The following is a 21,561-nucleotide window of genomic DNA, read 5'->3' on the forward strand; positions in this document are numbered from 1 at the left end:
TCTCGTCAAATTAACCGTTTCGTAAGCATTAATTGACGGCTAATTGTCAAGTAATAATTAACGTTTTATTCCGGGCAACTTCGGCCACTCCCCTGTGAGCGCAACATGTGGACGTGGCGAGCAGCAACAATAGGCTCCGTGTTAATTAATCGAACACGCTCGTTTATTCGATAAACATTTACCAACTCGAATAACCGATTTGCTCCATCGATAAATCAGGCTAATCGATGCTTCTTGAAAGTGCTAACTTGCCTACCGCATACACTCGTCTTGGCTCTAATTAACGTGAAAAATCGAGGATTAAACGATAGAACGACGTATTTCTTACACATAAAAATCAGGACTAATTTTAATCGAGATTTGCATTGGATACTTTCCTTTAGACTCTTCGACCTAATTTCAATATAAATCAATCGATAAACGGCCATCAGTCTTAAGCAGAGTCGAAGTGACACTAAAATAGGATTCGGTGCAATTATGTGTATTCTTCTGTGAACGTGACAGCATCGATATCCGGGTGCTTTTGTCGCAGCTAGAAATAATGCATACGAACGTAAATGAATTATCTATCGAACTGGTAAGGTTCGATCACCTCTCTCTGACTAACTTTATACGAACCGGAGTTATCAAGCGCATAGAAACAATCTGGCAAAGAAACTCGGTTAACGTAATGGGGAAAAATTGTTTAGACATTAACACTAGAACCAGCACACCAGTCAAATTGGCTGGTTTTACAATTTTATTATAAAATTCCTACTTTGTGTTATATTTTCTCGCGACGATAACTAAAGGAATAATATAATGAATTTTATTTTGTTTTTTATGTATTCAAACTGAAAATAATTTTATATCAAGGCTACTTATACCAATACCAGTCAAAGTAACTGGTACTTGTCAAAGTGTAAAAGGGTCCTGCAATATGTTTATCGAAGACCAATTAACCAGTTTCCTCGTTTTCTACAACTTGCCACGCGTTTTGAAAATTTTTACTGCGTATCATTCGATATGATGATATCAGCTATCGGGAAAATTCCGGATCGATCGCTGGATGCTAACGCTAGAAATACCACAGAAGTCAAAATGGCTGGTTATACAATTTTATAAATTATAATTATTATTTCTATATATATATTAATTTAAATTATAATTATAAATAAATTATAAGTTTTATAAATAAACCCTCGTTTAGAGATGATGGTCCCAGCTGGATTAATAATACCAGAGATGTATCACATAACGTGGGATTGCTTCTGTAAGAAAGTAACAAATCAATAAATATACAAATATTCTATTATTATGTATTTTTAAAAAACCATTCATTTTCACTGGTTTTGGTAGAAATAGTTTCGTGTTAACTAGTTCTAGTGCTAACACGAAACCACTGTGTCTTTCTATCGCACGTGTAGTCATTTTACCAGCACGTGCAGCACTCGGGATCAAACGAAGGAGCAATTAATGAAGTGCAGCAATCTTGCAAAAATCCGGAGAAACTATTCGAAAATGAAACTGATATAAAAATCGCTATAGCTGGCATCTTAATCGCGTTAGGGAGCCCAGTGGCACTTGGACCACCGTGGCTGAAATTAAATGAAAACACACGGTGAGTGATTAACAAGCCGTAGGAAAAATGCAGTGGCTGACCAACCTAATCCAAGAAACTCTATAAAAACCAAATTTAAAAAATCATCGCTCCGCTTGCAGCGTAGTTGCTTTAAAAAGTGCGGCGGCGCTAGACCCGCTCGAAAGCAAATAACCAGCTCCCTGGCCAGCCGTTCCCAGAAAAATATCGCTTTATTAAAAACGCAAACTCGGTTGGGCAAACGTTTGTCACCGTTCCAAACATTTATGCCTCGCGATAAAAGGATTAATGCTCGGCCGTTTCGTGACCCACAGCCTTCCTATTATATATTTTTTTTCTTCCGTAGACCCCGGGGCCGTGGACACTCACCGTCTGCCCTGAGTACACGCGTAAAGAGAACTAGCGCGCGCGCACACTCACTCACACATACACACACACACACGCAAACCTCAACCCCTTGAATAACCATGGAACATCGCGGTTCAGATTTATCGTATATTATTCCTTACGATTCCCTGCTCCGTTATTTGTTCCTTCCTCCCGTGGTTCTCCATCTTCTCCAGGGAATTTTATGGAACCCCTTAAATCGACCACTATAAGAATGGAAGGGGTGGGTTGGCCTCGTTGTTCAATCTATACTCTCTCAATTTCGTGTATCCTGGCTGAGAAAGTGAGAAGGGTTCGCGTGGATGATGTTTTCAGCAGATCTAGTACGTCCATAGTAGCTGACTCGTATGGACCCTCATAGTACTGCACTCTCCACTTTTTGCACATTTTGGTAGGCGAATCTCGCGCGCTGCATCCTGTTAATGCACAGCGAGGACGCTGGCTTTAGTTAGCGACGTAAGATGAGAAGCGATGGAGGGGCAAACTTGGGCTCTAATTTTGCTGCTTCCATGGCAAAGAGTATCGTAGATGCAGGAGCGACGCGGATGACAGGAATCATAAAGTAAGGAATAGCGTCAGCCATTGAGCACCTTGCTGCAAGAATCGCGAGAGTCCAGCTTTTACAAGAGTCCTACCTGTTCAGGTCTTACGTAGTGGGTTGGAAACTAAGTGACTGCGGATTTTGTCAATGCCACCTATACATACAACCCAGTACATAAGACCTAAACAGGTAGGACTTTTGTAAAAGCTGGACTCTTTCGTAAAAACTGGATCAGCGAAGTACAAAAGCACTGGATTGGCAACTAACTAGTATTACCACCTATTGACAAAATCCGCAGTCACTTAGTTGCCAGTCCAGTACTTTTGTACTTCGCTGATCGATCGGTGCAGGAATCGGACGAGTGCAATGCGTTCGTATCGCTTCAGTCTCTTATGATCATGATCGATGACTGATCCTGGTTACCTCGCAACAACAAAAATTTTGTACCACGATTTGGAAAATGTTTTCACCGTGGCTAGTAGATAATCAGGATCAGGTAATCGAGGCTAATCAAATGATCTCCTTTCGGTTCGATCATAGCGGTTTTATGATCCTGACTCGGGTATCGGGGGTTCCTTTAAAGACACCCTATAACCAGAAGAGCTCCTTATGTGCCAGGGGCCAGAATACGATGACAGTGTGCCATGCTCGTCGTAAGCGGCGAGTAAAAGGGGTCGTGCGACTATCGGCGTTGCGATCTTGCGCGATTAATGTCATGTGGATTCGAAAAGCGATATTTTCTCCGGAAAAATTAAGTAACTGGCGTTCTCGATAGAAAACGGTGCCTTTACGTGGGTTTTACCGGATAAGTGACGCGTAAAGTGCACCGTGTGCGGTTATCTTATTTATACCCTGTGTGTACATCGAAGGGAAGGAAAACACGGAGCAGAGTGTGCGGTGAAATTGAAAGAAAAAAAGGAAAGGAGGGAAAGAAGAGAAGGAAGAAAATGTAAAAAAGAGACGTAATTACCGGGAAGAAGGTCGCCACGCGGCCCTTCTGGTGGCCCCCTTTGCACGTTCAACGCCATGGCGTAAGTGTTTGTGTTTTGCAATTACCGCTTTCTGCTGGCCCACCCGAAATGAACTCCCGCGAGTAATTAACCTTCCTGGCGGTTTGCTCGGGCCACGTGCGAACGAGCTTGCTCTCCACTCGGTGGAAGCGCCTTCGGAAATTTTCAAATCCGTATCCTCGCCGTGCTTCGCCACGTTGTAAATAGCGATGGGATGAACCACGCCACGTATGTAGCCATAAATACAAATTAACACAGCCCTCTCCCTCGGGTCTATATGACCCGAAACTGATCTTATACTTCGATAGATATTGTTAGAATATATATTGCTCGTTAAATAACCATTATTTATATATACTTTAATAATATCTATGAGAATATATAGATCTATTCTCTGTCTATTAACACGCTGACTGCCACCGTCACCCATATTTGGGAGACAATAAAGTTCGTACGACCGCGTCACCCACATTCGGATGACGCTTATTCGACTACCTGCGAAGGATCGTCTATTACGATATATATTGGGTTGGCAACTAAGTGGTTGCGGATTTTGTCAATACAAAGTTGCCAACCTAATAGTTACGAAGTATTTAATTTTATTACTCAACGTAATTTCCGTACTTTTCGCGTATTGCATCATTCTTATGAACAAATAATTGAAGTAGAGAGGATATCCGATGCGATACAAAGCGAGGAGGACAACGGAGTAAAATCCAATATCCAACGATCGCCTGGTAGTTCGAACGCTACCCGGAAGAGTTTTGAAAAAATTTTCCATTATCCTTGAACGATGTTAGGAGCGAGGAAACGAGAAATTCTATATCTTTCTGGATCTGTCGGGGGGGGGGGGGGTTATCTACTCGCGACGTACTTGAGCCCGTCGCTGGTCACGAAGCTTAACTTAATAAGGGATGGTTATTAAGATGCGTGGTTTGTCGTCGAAGATCTCGCGAGATTGAAAAATTGGCGGAACTCGACAGGGTTAAGTCGCCTTTTTCATCGATCCTGTTAAATCTTATCGGAGGATCGCTGTGTGCAGGCGTTTTGGGTAACAAAGGTGTCGTGATTTATGGAGGATTAAGGCACGTTCCCATCGATCAAAAAGGGGTCGCGGTAAGGTCGAGATGCGATCGTTTTAAAGTCCTTAGAGATAATATCGCGATTATAGTCGCGGCTCCATTACGGCCACATCACGATAAAGTCAGCTCGTCGATGGGCATTATTAAGTGTCCTTAATTCGCGACGCAATAACGTTTTCCTCAGAAACCACGTTCGCCAAAGCGAATTCTTCACACTTCCAGTGCATTGGGTCAAGAGAAAAGGAAAGAAAAACATTCCACATCTTAACGATTAATACAAGCAATTTTTGTTTCCATCTATTTTACTTCAACATTGAGTCGAGCGGTCATTCGTTGAGGCTGCGTTTGCTATGTTTCTGTGTGTACAGCGTATGAGAGGTCCTGTCGTATCTTGTCTACCATCTTTCATAATTCGCGCACGTTGATAATTTGTCCCTTCCAAGTCTCCATAATATTCGTAGACAAATATTTGCCGCGAGTATCGTAGATGCCTGCCCTCTCATGAAATTTTAATCCGTAGCGCGACGCTAATATTCAAAAATGAACAAAAAAAAAAAAAAAAAAGAAAGAAAAACGCGTCATACCATTGCTGCGATTTAAAAATTTTCCTTGATGGACATACGAAAGAGCAAGAGATAAATTTTGGACGAGCTCGAATAGAAATCCAAAAATAAAGGAAAAAATCGATATCCATTGATGCACTCTCGACCAGAAAATCGCGAGAGTTGCGCGGGTTGCCGATCGTGCGGCGAAATAATACTTGCTACTAATGGGACGTTCTTGCGTGGAAACGTAGAATCGTGTCTTTGCGCATGCGCGTGTCCTTTGCTCTTACACGGACCCCGACAGCCGAGATTTATCGCGTCGATTCTTCGGTCGGTTTTCAGGCAAAATAGCGACACATTGTTCCGCGTCCACGTTGAAAAATCGTTCACTGCTCGATTTCTGCCTCGATTTTAATCAATTTTCGACCCTCTCGAGTTGCCATGCTAGGAAAACACGATTTTTCAAGAGCGTCGCTCTTCCGTTCGGGGGCTCAGGTGGCGTGCTAGCTTCGTTTACGTTCCTTTTTTTTCCACCGATAGCGCTGCACAGAGATTTACAAGTGCCCTGTTTAACCCTTTTGTTCAGAATTGTTACGTTCTATTCATTTTCTTTTCTGTTGTACACGAGGATTTTTAGGTTAGGATCAAACGGACGAGTTAATCTCCTAAATTTAAGCTGCTTTTTTAAATCGACAAGCGAACTTCATTTTTATATTGTTTGCAGATTTACCTTTCATTGTTCGTAATCTATTATTTCCCTGTTCTTATTATAATTCCTCTTATTATTCGTCCACGTTCGTATAGCAGATTTTCATGGTATTAACACCTGTGAGAAACGTGGCTTTTCTGATGCAAACCAGGTAATCGCACACAAGTTCGTTGGTATGCAATTGGTCGTGTGTAGGTATCAATTATACGGTATTCTTGTTCATCAGAAACAGCTAGATACCTGTTATTCTAGTCACTTACTCCTAACACCCTTGAATTTCCCAAAATTGGTCTATGCCCATAGCTGAAGCAAAATATTTACTAGAGATTATTTGGAAAGTATTTGTTGTAACGTTTGACGACTGTATGTGCATAGGAGAACTTGTTCTGATAGTACAATCGTCAGGGGAACCCCTGGTGCGGTAATAATTGCACAAGTGCACATGCTACGATAACTGTAGCGGCTTGTTATTGCGGTTGCACGGTTTGACGCGATTCCGTTTGTTTATGGGTGTATGTAACCATTCTTCCTTCCGTGATAACTCGACCCTCCTGTCCATCCATTGATCCGACCGACGAATGTATACGATTTTCTCACGCTCCTAGTTATTATGTCTAATGTTTAAAAAATCATAATTAGTAGGATAGATTTTTCTATTTTATTTACATAGTATCGTCTGATAATTTTATTTTTGATTTGAGATCAATGGTCCAAATATGTAGAATAATGTCCCTTAAACAGTTCGATATAATTTTTTGCCAAAAAGTGTACCTCGTAACCGCTGGTCGATAGCATTAATCCAGTAGATGCTATATTTAATCACCGAACGTTTCGCTATTTCCGTTTTCGGTTTCTGGAAGTTGATTAATTCGGAAAATAATTAAGGGAGAGAGCGGAGGATGGGAAGAACAAGAAGGGTTTGCGTCTGTCTTTTTGCTTCTGTCGGACAACAAAAATCTAATTAAGTCGTCAAGAGACCGTGTCCCCGTTTGGGCTGGAATAAAAAGCGGGAAACAAATTTTCCACTGCCGGCTAGAAATTTTTTCCCGCCGGTCCGGTATTTAAATACAGAGGAATTCCCACGGAATTGTTCTTGCGAAAAACAAACGAATAAAGGGAACATCAACAATTACAACCGTGCTGCGCTGCTGGTGCTCGACAAACCCACTCATTTTACCTTTCCGAAAAAGAACACGAAAAACCTACCAAACGACCAGAAAAAAAGAAATAAAATCTTGCTAAGGGGAACAATAAAGTCATTAGTAAAAAAGTAGGGGACCGATCGTGGCAGCGCCACCCCCTAATTGCCATTGCTTGGCTCGCTCACACAATCATTACCACTGACCCGCCACTATTTGCCGCTTTCCCTTTCGGCGTGCGTCAGGAAAATTCCGAAATAGCCGTCTCCTTCGTCTAGTCCCCACTATGGTCGTCTATCCGCCCCGTACCATCGAATACCAGTTGATCTCGTTCGGAAGCAAATCGCGGGGACAAAATTTCGTTGACTCGAAACGAGGCAATCTTCCAGTCTCCGGGACACGGTGGTAAGGGTGCGGGCCACGATACGCCGTCCCTGAGCCGTGTTCCTACTCTCAGGCTCGCCGCTTCCCCCACCACGCCAACCGAAAGGGCGCAACACGAGATCGTGAGTGCTCGGTTGTCTACGGCGGTGCTCGGCCACGCTGCTGCTCCGCTCGACGCCAGCCATGAGCCGCGCGGTGGGGGTAGCTGTGGAGTGGGCGGCATGAGCTCGCTAGGGTCGCAGCACTTGGACACGCGATCATCGCGCGATACACACGCTCTTCCCAAATGTCTCACCGGCTGCAGCTATTTCCTCGCGACGCGTGCCTTTCGCGCGATCGTCACGCGTACGACTTATCGTGAGGGAGGTCAAGGGGAGTCCGGCAGACCTCTCGAACCATTCGCTACTTACTCCGCGCCTTCTTTTTGTCAAGGTGCTTCTTGCCGTTACTTTATCCCATTGTGACTCTGCCGCCTTGAATCGTGACTCGGGTATATTACAGTGCGTGGACTACTGCTTTCGTGAGCTGACACCGTGTGTGACGCTGTTCTCTGTGAGACACTGTGGTGAAGCATTAAAGAAGATTCTTAGAGAAGATAGACTGGTTATAAATTGATCGATTGCCCGACCATGGATTGGAGACTCGGATTGCTGTTGTTGACCTGTCTTCTTGTTGATGGTGAGTGACTTCTCATCTGGGGGACTTTTCTTAGAATGCGTATAAGGGTATGTGGTAGGGTGTTACGAGGGTGGCTTTAGCGCTGTGTCACTCGGTGCCGCAGTCGCAGCTAGAGTAGCGTGCGTCCGCTAGTATTAAAAATTCCAACCTATTCCGACCGTCGTTTGTTCAATAACTGGCGGAACATAGGATCCAAACGCGCGATGGTGCTATCGCGGATTTTCTTTGGAGGAATTTCAACGGATAGACTGAACGGGGCCAGGCTTGATTGGGTTTCCAGAAAAGTTATGACTGACAGGGATATTGTGCTCGTTAGAGGAAGGTATAAGAAACTTTTTTGGAGCTCATAATGATAGGGAACGGATTTTTCTTACAGTTAGGTTCGTTCTTAGCTATTGTTTCAAAAGTTATTGGAGTTTCTATGTAGGAAAATTTTATTATTACATGTTATATATAATTATTAATCTTTTGTTTTCTTATTATATAGTCTCAATATCATAGTGGTCACATTTGATCAAAATGTGGTTCGATCGCTATAAATTAGAACTGTGTAATCATTATTATTTTATATTACAATATTCAACTTATTCATAGCAATTTATTTTATGTTGCTCTTTTCGTAAATCAATGGTATTCTATTTTAATAGAATATTCACTGTTTACATGTTTCTGCGACAATCTTCAGGTTTCAATATCAATCACAATAAACATACCAAAACAAAGTCAACCTTCGAATGGTAGGAAGTTCCAAGAACCGATACCTTCGAGGCATTGCACAGTAATTCCTTAACTAATCACATTAGCATGTTTAACAGGTGAAACAATATACTATGGAACAATTTATTATAAGAATTTTAGTTAAATTAAATCCATTTCTATTTCTTATTTTATCCCGAAGGAAACATGAATTAATTTAATTTCTATATAATCTTTGTGTAAATATTATATTATAATAATTTGTAGATTTTGTTTTATTTCGCTATTTTACCAGGCTACGAAATGTAGGATTCATTCACGCCGCTTGTTTATTACACTAATTACTGTTAGGTATCTTACTGTACTCGTTAGTGTTGTGTACAAGAATTTAGTATCACTGTTAACACCAGAGTTACCATCTTATACTTACATACAAATAATTATAATCAAAATAATATGGTGCGAGTAAGTACACTAGTACTAACATCGTCGTTGATTAAACTATAAAATTTCTGCAAAATATCAACATTTTATTAACGATTCAAATTTACCGCAATATTAATTTTCTGAAATTTCGACGAAAAATTAGGTTATTTCGATCGCTTTGGCAATCGTATTATTAATTTTATCGGGAACACTCGCGCACATTCAGTAAATGGCAAAAACAAGAAACACCGGAAGCCCCACCATTGTAGCAGACTTGTTAATACCAGTTGTAAACACCAGAGATTCTTTTAGCTGATACTCATCTTAAGTATACTTTTGTACGTTAACAACAATGGCTAAAGAATAATGTACTATTATTTGGGAGATTTAGATAAGAGACAGGAAAGCAGTAATATTCCTTTAAAAAGCCAGCAACTCGTGACAATAATAATTATCCCTACTTCGTTAACGAGCCAAACTACTGATCTTCCTAGCAATTTTTAATTAGCAAATGGTAGTCTTCCTTTCTTGGATATAAATAAAACTCTATTTGTAACATGTATCGACCAATCTGATCTACAATCTTTTGTCGTCGTTTTATTATTTGCACGATTCCATTCTCCCAGAATTTACTATACTTTCCTGAACAATAATCTGGACCTGGAAATTCCTGGAAATTTTAACGTCTTTGACTCAGTCTCCTCCTGATATCTTCCTCGCACTATGTCACCACGAATTATCCATTTTTCGTCTACCGTGGAAATTCCTCTCAAAAGTAATTCGTTTTGTAATCGAACAATACATAATCCAAAGGTCAGACCTATTGTTACCACTGCAGCTAACATAAACAGTTCTCAATGTTGTATTTCGATATTCGCGATATTTCTGCAGTCTCATTTATCGCGTGATATAGATTACTTCAAATGAAACTTGATATCTGCTCGTTATTAATCACAATATACGTTCTAAAGTGCTTAACACGTAGACTGCCACGCGAATTTCACATATTTAAAAAAAAAATTTTTTTACCCATTCTCAGATATACTACACCATGACATTTAATCTTCGAAAAATATTACGTGTCATTTGCACGTTGTTTCCTGATAACGTTAGATAAATCATTCCCACGGTTGAACAATTTTTAGCCCACGAGATTTATCTTATTTTAACCTTCTCGAATTATGATATTTCAATGTTGCTCTAATTTTAGCAAGCAGCTACATTTAGCGATTTTAGATGATATTTAATACAAGATTGAAAGGAAACCTCGAACACACCGATAACAATTTCTCCATGTACTTTTTACACTGTATATATTTTTCAACGTCAAAAAAAAAAGAAAAAAAAAAAAAAGAAAAATTAGGATTGAGAAATTTCGAAAATGAAAATCGAAGGAACACGGCATTCAACGTCTTAGGAAGAAGTCACGTGCGCGGCGAAAGACTAAAACGCTAATAATATGCCATCAATTATACAAGAGGAGTGGGCGGAAAGTCTCGCGAAACTCCATCAGCGATAACAAGCTGTCGAGAGTTGGTCGTCTTGTATCCGTCTTGTTTGTCGTTGGCACGCGTTTCCAGCGTTCTCGTTGCTCGACGTTGCTCCTTGCAAAACTCATTTCGCGATATGGGGATAAACAAGTAAAACGGATCGAGCTGAGGTTGTACAGCTCGGGGTTTGACCCAATTACCAACCATTGAAATTCCTCCAGGTTTTCCTTTCTTTCCCCCCCTCCCATCATCCATTCTACTCATCTGTGTGTAGCTTGAAGCAATCTTGGAAAAAGGTAGAAGGCAGATTCCGATCAGCGACGTATCCGCGATCAGATCGCGGATAAGCGGCGCTAGTATCGCGTCTAGATGGAACAAAGAGACGTGAGCACACGCGTCGACCTCGTCCCCTCTCTTTCTCTCGCATTGCGAACTCCAATTTCCTGATGGGAGTGGATTAATATAATTTGATGGCGCCTCGGGAGAATTATGCATCTCGCGGCTCGATCTTCCTGCGAAGCCAGGGTGCCTCGTTTCGTTTCTACACCTTCGATGCTGGTACGTTCCCGTTGCGAGAGAATTAGGCTGGATGAAGCTTGTTAACGAGTGTCACATGAGAGCCTTTTATGAATATGGATGCGCTCCGGTGTTGGTGCGTATCGAACGATGATAGTTGTGGCACGGTGTGGAGGTTAGGTTGAGTCAATTAGGAGGCTAGGACCGGCAAGTGAATTAGGGCTTTTGAAATTTTACCGTGAAAACTTTACCACGATAGTCTGATGTTTTTTTATTTCTTCTCATACTGAATTCCTATCACAGTTTTCCAGTTTCATGGAAAATTGGAAAATTGCAGTCTAGATACACAGGGCTAAGTGTTTCTTACTCTCCAATCTAATACGAGTAATACCAATTCTAGAGAATTTTTTGCCAAGAATTTATCTAAAGGATACAAACGAGCATTACTTTCGGAATCTTCTAGTTACAAAGAAGAGAGGGGACACGCATTCCAGATAGAACAGCTTTGCGACGCAAGGCAGTAGAAAAAGCTTTCTTATTCTCAAACATAACCTAAAGAATTGCAAGCGTGGGCAAGTTTTCGTCAAGATACTACCAGACGTAGGAGCACTACTTGCTGAATACTCAAGTCCCATCAGAATCCTCCACAAAGGGTGTACAGCAGTTGCATCCTAAATATACGGATTTCTAACGCAAAGCAGTAGAAAAAGATTTCTTATTCTCAAAGCCAATACGAGCAATACGAATTCTAGGCAAACCTTCGTCAAATGTTTTAGCAGAAGGACGCACGAACAACCACTTTTTCAATACTCAACTGCCAGCAGAATGCTTCTAGTTTAGCAAAGAACATGAACGCCACTTTCTGAATGCCGAATTCCCATTAGAATCGTCGAGCTGCGAAGAACACGGGAAAATTGCAGGCTAAAAATCCTCCGCCGTCCATGAGATCCATTAGCACAACAGGGTAACACGAGAACCTCTAATTATTTCGAGCGGTATAGAATTTGCCGCGTCCGTTCTCCGACCGGGCTCGAGCAGACTCGTCCCTGTGTACAGGTGTCGGCACGCGCGATTCAGCCGCGATATCTTCTCGCTGCTTAACGATAACGATCATAATAATTTAATTTAACAGCCGGCGAGAGAAGGAGGTCACAGTCGCATCGATCTTCCCCGGAAAGTCCGCGAGATGCAGCGAGCAAATATTAAAGGGCCACCCCCTCCGTGCCTCGCCTCGTCCCCGTAACACCCCCTCGCCCCCATTTTCCCCAGTTTTCCACCCTCGTTTTTCTGCCATTCTTTCGTTTTCTTCCAACCTTTTTTCTTCCCTCCCCTCCTCCCTCACAAACTCCCTCTTTCCCATTTCATTCTCTTGTCTCTTCCGTGCCTGGACTTTCTATGTATGAGAAGAAGAGGAGAAGAGAGAAACAGGGCCAAGACCGTCTACGAAAAATGCAAACTGAGAGCGAAATGTGCTCGAACCACGTTTATTTCCTCGACAACAGCCAGGTTATTCTTCCAGTCGTTTACGGACCCTGAAGAATCGTGGACCTGGTTGTGGCGCGAGGATATAATAACGTTCAATTACCGCTTCTGTCTCGACGTCTAGGGGTCTCGAGACGTGCCGGGGAAGGCTCGGATTAACGCTTGTTAGCAAGGTTAAAGATGCTGTTCTTCGTGACTGGGAGATTACTGGTTGCATGCGAGCACAGCGTGCTTTAAAGATAGAATTAACGCAGGCGAAACTATCAAGTTTCAGGTTTTGGAGAAATTTTATGGATTTTGTAGATTCTGAGTTGCGCTTCTTCTTGGAGGAGGGCAGTTTGATGAATTTTCTTTCTCTTTTTTTTTTTTTTTTTTTTTTTTTCAACCAGCATATAAATTTGACGTGGATCTAATTCGTTGTAGACTGCGGGCTTTTGTCCGAATTCGTATTTCTGAGAATGTAATGAAAAAGACGTAAGCTGAGTAGAAGATTGTCTTGCCTAGCCAGTATTATAGATTTCGCAATAGTTTGAATAGATTCTATATCTTTTTGTATTATGTGCAATCGTGGTACTTTCAAATTTTCTACAAACACGTAAAAATCCACAAAAATCTACTAATCTGAATGTATCTCAATCCTAACCTATACCTAGTTCTGTTTCTTGACCCAACAGTGATGGAATTTAGTCTGACTACGAATTTCAAGTTTGATCTTAGTCCTAACCTAAACCTGATTTAGGTCCCATTCAGACTTAATTTCAATTTGCGGTATTTCTATGACGCGCAGTCCGTTGTAACTGCCTATTACGACGTATGAAGGATATTAGTATAAATTATAGTTTAATTGACTCAAGTAGTTGAGGTCTAACTCAAACGTATCATAACTAGTCCTGACCAACGTTAAACTCAATCCTAACCTATACCTACCCTTGTTTTCTGTCCAAACAGTGATCGAATTTAGTCTTACTACGAATTTCGAGTCTGATGTTAGTCCTAACCTAAATCTGATTTAGGTCCCATTCAGACTTAATTTCAATTTGCGGCATTTCTAAGACGCGTAGTCCATTGTAACTGCATATTACCACGTATGAAGGATATTAGTATAAAGTATAGTTTAATTGATTCAAGTAGTTGAGGTCTAATCTAAACGTAACACCATAACTAGTTCTGACCAACGTTAAAGTCAATCCTAACCTATACCTACTGCTGTTTTCTGACCAAACAGTGATCGAATTTAGTCTTACTACGAATTTCGAGTTTGATGTTAGTCCTAACCTAAACCTAATTTAGGTTTCATTCAGACTTAATTTCAATTTGCGGTATTGCTAAAACGCGCGGTCCATTATGACTGCTTATTGCGACGTATGAAGGATATTAGTATAAAGGATACTTTAATTGGCTCAAAAACCAGAGTACAGTGACGTGGAAAAATTCTTGCGAAACCGAGTCGTATTAATCTAACTTCTGCTTACTGATGATGGGACTTCTTGCGAGGGGTTCTAGTTAAAACGAATTCTTCCTCCTCGATCATTTCTTTAGCGAGGCCTGACGGCCGCCAATTCTCAATTTACCAAGTGTTTTTAAAACGGGGCACCGGTTAATTTATCGAGCCATCAACCCAAACGTCTTCGATGTTTCCCTTAATTTCAAGACTCGCTATTATTCATCGGTTCTTCGATCATTCTTTACAAAAGAGGTATATTTCAACGCTCTCTTAAGGCCAGCAACGACAACGACATCGGTTGCTGTAATTTCTAACCTTAAGAGATACGAAGCCGTCGTTTAACGCGTGTCCCCGGGCAAATTGGTATTTTAATTGATGAGGGTAGAAAAATAATACGCAGAAATATATAAAGACAAATATACGTAGGGTATTATAGTCGTTATAATGTTTAGAGAGCGAAAGAAAGCTGTAAAATATAGAAAATATACTTTTATATATTTAGGAAGGAAAATTAACAGGAAAATTAGATTTGGTTTGGAATTCATAATAAAAATAACTTCCATCACTGTTCGATGAAAAATAGTGTCAAGTAGAGATTAGGATTGATTTTTTATGAAATTTTTCATATTTTTATAATTATAATTGTAAAAGACATTATACATGGGAAAATTGAAGAATTTGGATTTTTTGTTGAAAAATGTTCTACATATCAACGAGAATACTGTAACATAGAATTCAAGTGCAGTTTCCCTTCCTAAACAGTCATTAATAATGCTGAAAGATGGTGTCACAGTGTCGCCTCTATGGGGAAAAAACCCAAGTGCCAATAAACGTTAGTTAATCGTTTCTTGGTTTTTGTCTATGCTATCTGTCCAAACGAATGGAACACTGAGTTTCCTTTACAACTAAGATATGCCACATACTATATGGCTCTTCTCCAGATATATTTTTTCTCCTACGAATTCAGGCTACGTTAGTGGATATGTTTCCTTTTCCTCTTGAACATCTTGTTTCTTGACACCTACAATTCAAGCACAAACACTCTTCGACCGAAGGTTCCTCCTAAACAACACTGTAAGTGGCAGATATCAAATTTCTTAAGAGCGAAACTTGACATTATTTTTGAAATTTAATTTGTTTTAATTATTATAAGATCTTGCGAGCATGAAAAAGATAAGCCAAGTGCGTCACGAAAGTTTTTTATTTTTCTACCAGTATAGTGGAATTTCATTAGAAAGAGGACCGTGTTTGTAGAAATGTCTCCTCTTAGTTGCAGTGCCGTTCATTTAAATTTGCAAGCACTGTAAGTACCAATCCTGTTTGTCTCTAGATAGCTGGTACAAAAGACAACAAATATATTTTCTCAACGTGGTCTTTCTATTGTTATTACAAAAGTATATTTTATAATGTTCCATATGTCCGAACCTACTTACCATTCAATGCCACTTACATTGTTTTATATAGATGTGGTATATACCGGTGGTATCATCTTTTAACGCTGTTAGGAATTACCTACAAATGAAAATTGCTCTTTAATTCTATACTATTCCCATTCCCATTCGTATGTAGGCTATTATAGGATAAAAAAATAACATTTTTTCATTTTTCCACTCGCAGTGTTGCCTATGAGAAATCTTCAATTAAAGAAATTCACCCTCTCTATTTGCTTCAGTCTCAGATTCTTTTACGAGTATTGCGCTTGAAGTAGACTCGAACATTTCCTTAAAAAAAGTCCTTAAAAAAGAGAAAAAAGGAAGGTACGGTTACCATTCGAATCCTAGAAAATGAACCTTGAAAGAATTTATAAATGCCTGCGGAATTTGATCCCGTCACTGCCGGATAACCTACCTCGAGAGAAACTGACGAGTCCACGTTGACAACCAAAAAAAAAAGAGGGGAAAAAATACAGAAAAAAAATGCTAGAAACCCGCAAAAATCGAGGATCGGTTGATGGAAACATGGATAGGAAGCGGCAGTTGGATTTTCATGCGATGAAAAACAGTGGCGCCGATGGGACCGTTGAAAAATTACCATTTCACCGACTGCTATTCGCCATCTCTCTCTGCCTTGCAGGTGGATGGCAGGCCTCGAAACGGGACAAATGAATTTCTGTTTTCATCGCACAGAACGATTACGAGCAATTCATCGACGCAAACCCGTAAATTCCGCGAAATCGATAACGGCACTCGTTTTCCCCCCATTATCGTTAATGCGACGTCGCAAGAGAAACAGCCAGAGCCCCGATGATGGCACACGCGCTTAATAACCGATGGTTTCATCGACTTTAATGGGATTGCCACGAGAATAGGATATGTATCGGCCAACCGAACGTTTCCTCTCGTTTCAATAACGTGTGTTAGAGTGGGACGCTTGGATATTGAAAAGCAGGATAGAAAACGTCGTGGACAATCGTCCACGTCATTAACTCGTGGCCGGCAAAGTGGTTCTCTTTTTTAATCGAGATGCGTGCTACCTCTTGGTTTTTCATCGGGAAATGTATCGACCGGGTCGTTTGAACCGCTTCTTTGAAACCTGTTTTTCTGCTACATGTGCTATACCGTGTCTCATCAATCTCAAATACGGGGCAAATACAGGGTGTACCGGTAATCGCGGTGCAATTGCGATTCTACGGTATGTTTGGTTGAAAATGCTAAAATATCTGGAAAAATACGAATAAAAAAAATGTTGCGGATGAAAGTTGCGTGGTATCGAGGAGCACACTCTATAATTTTTTCTATTTTACCTCACGGTGACCTTGAAATGTCATGTGAAAGTTACGTTAAATTTTTTAAACAGAAATCTGTATTTTTTACTATATATTTTTGTAGCTAACGGATGTGAATTTTCAATTTCGACAAGCCACTAGCAGCATTAGCATATACTGTGGGTAAAGAAACGCCAGAAATATAACAAATTTCACTGAGTACATTACATGTACACCCTCGTGTTGTACTCCTCCTATTATAATACTTAGAAGCTAAAAAAAATTGCTGTATTAAAAATTTCTATTTAAATTTCTATATCATTGCAATACACCTATCGTCGTATTTTTATCATTTTCGAGAAAGTATATAAAATGTACAAAGTACTCGTCATAACGTTACAAGTTTTGTTTCAGCCCCTAAATATTGCCACGACCTTCTATATCTGTCATTATATAATTCTGTATATTATTTTTCTACCCTCGGAGAATGTCTTAAATTGGACGAAAATATGAAAGACTCGTTATTGGACGATAACCGAGCTTGGAAAACTCAAAGAAATATAATAGCCAAACTGGAAAATCCCGTAACTGGAATTGCCTTGCTCGACGATAATTTCGAGCAATTTCAAGCGGTAGTATAGCCGGCGACACACAGTGTTCCTGAAAATCTTGCAGCGGGTAGGATTAAGTGGGCGTCAGCGTCGATTTTCAGCGTCAGCCGGCGTTCACGAATGGGGTGAGCTGCGTGAACGGAGAGGGGTGGAACAGAGCCTGTGGCCCGGCGCGTGTATCGTGGCCGTCAACAAGCGTGCAACTTTCACGAGGACTTTATCCAGCCGCGACCGTTACACGACGACCCATTTCCGCGAGAACATCTACACACTCTCTTGCACGCCTAAGCTTCGTAAGATAATTGTTGATCGGGAAAGCAGGCGTTTGTACGCGTGTGTGGGTGTGTCGAGCGTCGACTCGTGGTCGCGTTAACGCTGGTGCACGCGAAACTCCACGCTGTTTCCGTTTATCGCGGCGAGATCAATCCACGATATATACCAGTTTCGCCCCAATTCTCGATCGCGCTTGTTGGAACCTCTCTTCGTACGAAAGCCTGAGCATTCGTCAGTCTTAACTAGCAGTTGTTGACTATTGGCTTGAGTAATAAGTTCATTCTCGTTTCATTGGAGTGGTTCGAAGAATGGTAGACAAGTTGTTGGAAGCGTGTAAAGGTTCATGTACCTGAATTTTTTATGAGAAATATATATACGTACAGGGGGCCGAAAAAAGTCAGTAATGTCCGGATATATGATTATCGATCGGGACCGTGTTCGGCCATATAGATCTGAAGGAGTGATTTTCCGAGAATTTGCTCGCATTATCTGACTCCTGTTCGCTCTGGCGTGCATTCGTCGCGAATAAGAGCGAGAAGCGGACAGTGCGAGCGAGACAGAATAGGTAGAGTGTAATAAGATACTACAGAGTTAGGTTATATCTTACTTCTAATCATATATTACACACAGTTGTATGTGGACAAAGATCGGGACCGGAAGTATTCATAGTTGCCGAGAGGTGGCCTTCCAAGAATTGCGCCAAATTATCTCGTGCTCGCTCTGTCGTGCTCTAGCGTGCGTGCATCAAAGGCTCGCGCGTCAGAGAAAGAGGGCTGAGAGAGAGAGGGAGTGAGAGGGAGAAGCAGGCAACGAGAGTGAGACAGAATAGATAGAGTGTTATAAGATACTTTAGAGTCAGATCCTTTCTTTCCCTTAATTACATATTTCTCTAGTTCCTGTTGAAATATTGTGAATCAAATATAGTCATGTTTGGTATCATTTTGTTCGTATGAATCTCAACAATTCGATTCAAGCCATCTCGTAACTGCATAACAAACAATTGAAAACATTAGATTCCTCTCATTCCGGTAATTCGATACCGGATCGAATTACGTCGATGGGGATCACAGATAAGAGCGAGGTATGGCTCGAGCCAGCAGTTTCAGAAATTGCTGGAGATAACTCGAGGCCATATAAGCGGACGAATTCGTGTCCATATACATATCCGGAACTACTGTACGTACATGTTAATAAAGATATACACTGACCATATACACTTTAGTAGATGTTATCTATGGACTGTTCCGAAGTTGAATTTGATATATAAGCTTTTCTTTTGTTGAAATGTCTATACTTTTTTTGTGGCCCTCCCTCTGTATACTTGAAGTTAGCGGCCCAAATAGAACGTATGTACATATGTACAAATAGCATGCGTGCTTGTAGGAAAAGCTAATAATATTTAATGGATTTATTATCCACCGAACGAACCCATCCCGGGGTGCATATTCGCCAAGCTGAACTTTTAAGTCGTCGACTATTTTTCGACTATTCTTTTGGTCAGTCTTTTATCATTGAAAAACTTCCACTCCTAACTACTTTTTAAATCTGTTCTTCGATAAGATACTTTTTATTAGATTAGTGCACGTGCAACGTGTTTCTTTATCCAGTAAATTTTGTGAAATTGTTGAGCCATATCTTTCCCTTACAAAAATCCCTAATTCCTTGAAAATACAACTTCTCGTCGTTCATTATCAAGACAAGAATAAATCACGAAGACGAAAGCTGAACGTAATGACATATCGATCCAGGTGTTTATTAATACAAAAAGAACAGAGGTTAGTACAAAACTACAAAGCAAAGAGGGACATTTATTGTAGAAATCTGACGGTACTTTCCGACCAACCCAATAGGTAGCGTGAAAAAGTCGACGGGTTTGGAAATTGGTTTTTAATCCCACTGGAAAAATGAACGCAGCTCAATGGGCGAAACGTGCCCATTATTAATAAACCGTCAGGATTTTTCCCATATGGGGACACCTCTGACCCTCACCTGGCCCAGGAAGCCTATCTAAACACATCTGATGACGCTTCACCGATACACCCACGAGCGAGCACGTGCGCCCGTGAATGGTCGGCGGGTTTGTATAGGTCAGTGGTTCCCAAATTTCTCGTCGGCGATATTAGAGCCTGGATAGGCCAAGATATTATTCATACATCTACATTTTTCATATGAAGGCTATCACAGCTTGTCGAGAAATGTGTCACATTTTCTCTTCGTTCTTTTTTGCGACAAATATGGTGCCTTGAATGTTTGTACCCTTAACGCTCGAACTGTAAAAGATAGAAGAAAAATTCTGTAGTAGGAGTGAAAATCTAAATTTGTGTTTAATATAATATTACGAGCATTTGTGTATTAATAAAAATATAATACAATATTGATTTCGTCGGAATATACAAAAATACATTAAATTATTTAAAATTTATGTATTCCTACTGTAGTATTATATTTAGGAAGCAAAACAAATTTCTGTACAAGTTTTATTTTTTCATTTCTTCCCAAAGATATAAATTTACATGGACATTCACGTTAACACGAATGTTTGCTTTATAATATTCACGTTACACTTGACGACGCGATAACGTGTTACACATGATAAGAGTTTAAATATCATTATTTATATACTGAAACGTTGAAATCTCGAATTCTGGTGCAAAAATAGATAAAAGTCGGAAAAAGAGATTTTTCCATTGGACCTTCCATTTCCGAGATAATCGATGGCAAAGATTCATGGGTTGTCCGACACCAGGTGTCGTTCACCCACGAATTTTCGGTATCGATTCTCTCGTGAACCGGACGTTCTACGAAAAAATACCACTCTTTATTTTTCACGTGTTTTTTTCCGCAGAAACGGATAGTATGGATGAAAATTCCGCGAAACGCACGATAAAATAGTTATTTCTAAATAGTTATTTGGGTGCCACTGGGCCAGGGACATACGTGAAATTTTTCCATCGTCACGGTACACCGCGTGCGACTGAAACGCATCAGCAGATGGTACCCGTCATACATGGGCGTGCCATCAAGGGACGTTTTAATCGCTTAAAATCGTCGTTAATTGAAAATGAGTCAATTTACGCGTGGAAGAAGACCGCCATTGGATGACGCACAGTATTTAACAACTGCTGTCTGACCGGCAAAGTGTCGTAATGTTCCTCATTTTCTATTGTCTAACTTTTAGTCCTTTCAATTTTCCATTTCCCTTTTCAATTTTCCACTCTGCTTGTTAATTTTCCAAATCCTTAAAGATCCCTAATCACAGGCCCTCGTCATTGAATTAGGACCATACACAAAAATTCCACTTGTCTAAGCGCAACGCTATATAGAACTAACCAACTTCACTCTGTGTTGGTTTGTTAATTTCGTTACACGATTAACATTCATTTCTAAACGAACAAATGACTTTCTTCCATAGGTTCTATTTACTGCAAGAGAATGACTATAGATTGAGGTTAGGTTGGGGTTAGGTTGGGGTTAGGTTCTGAGGCTATTTTGCCAGTGCAACGTCTGTGCTGGAATTCCGAGGCTTTCGGTTACGTGTCAGCTGATATCGGTCTGCGTGGTACTTGACGATCTTTTTCACGGTCAGGCCGCAACTTTAAAATACAGTGTGACGTCATGTCGAGTGACCACGAATCGTCAGCCTTGGGACAAAAAAGGCTAATATCCGGTTAAATGACAACCGCCATGGGTGTGCTTCCAGTGGAACTGGTTATTTTTACGGACCACCTCCAATTCTTTTATTCGGGGCCCTATGCCAGGCTACAATTCACTGGCAGAAAATTAAGGAAGTATATTAGATGCGGGTAGCGAATATTATAGTTAATTACGGCGGGCCGTAAAATTCGCCGAACATATGCTACCAAAC

At 40.6% G+C, this 21,561-nt stretch overlaps 2 protein-coding genes across 4 annotated transcripts in view; one reads left to right on the forward strand and one right to left on the reverse strand.

Moving 5' to 3' along the window:
• LOC132914836 (uncharacterized) overlaps positions 1-21,561 on the reverse strand; it is a 116,885-nt gene that overhangs the window by 6,863 nt on the left and 88,461 nt on the right. The window lies entirely within an intron of this gene.
• Positions 7,585-21,561, forward strand: part of LOC132914783 (uncharacterized) — a 70,940-nt gene continuing 56,963 nt past the window's right edge. Inside the window, exons 1-2 of one of the 3 annotated variants that reach the window (XM_060974185.1) lie at positions 7,587-7,808; positions 7,878-8,054. In XM_060974185.1, the coding sequence (XP_060830168.1) occupies positions 8,006-8,054 (49 nt within the window). In that variant the 5' untranslated portion in view covers positions 7,587-7,808; positions 7,878-8,005. Of the gene's footprint in view, positions 8,055-21,561 lie in introns of all 3 variants that reach the window. The other 2 variants (XR_009659685.1, XM_060974184.1) reach the window with 2 other exon arrangements.

The sequence above is a fragment of the Bombus pascuorum genome, chromosome 15, assembly GCF_905332965.1.
Source record: "Bombus pascuorum chromosome 15, iyBomPasc1.1, whole genome shotgun sequence".
In the NCBI taxonomy this organism is placed as follows: domain Eukaryota; kingdom Metazoa; phylum Arthropoda; class Insecta; order Hymenoptera; family Apidae; genus Bombus; species Bombus pascuorum.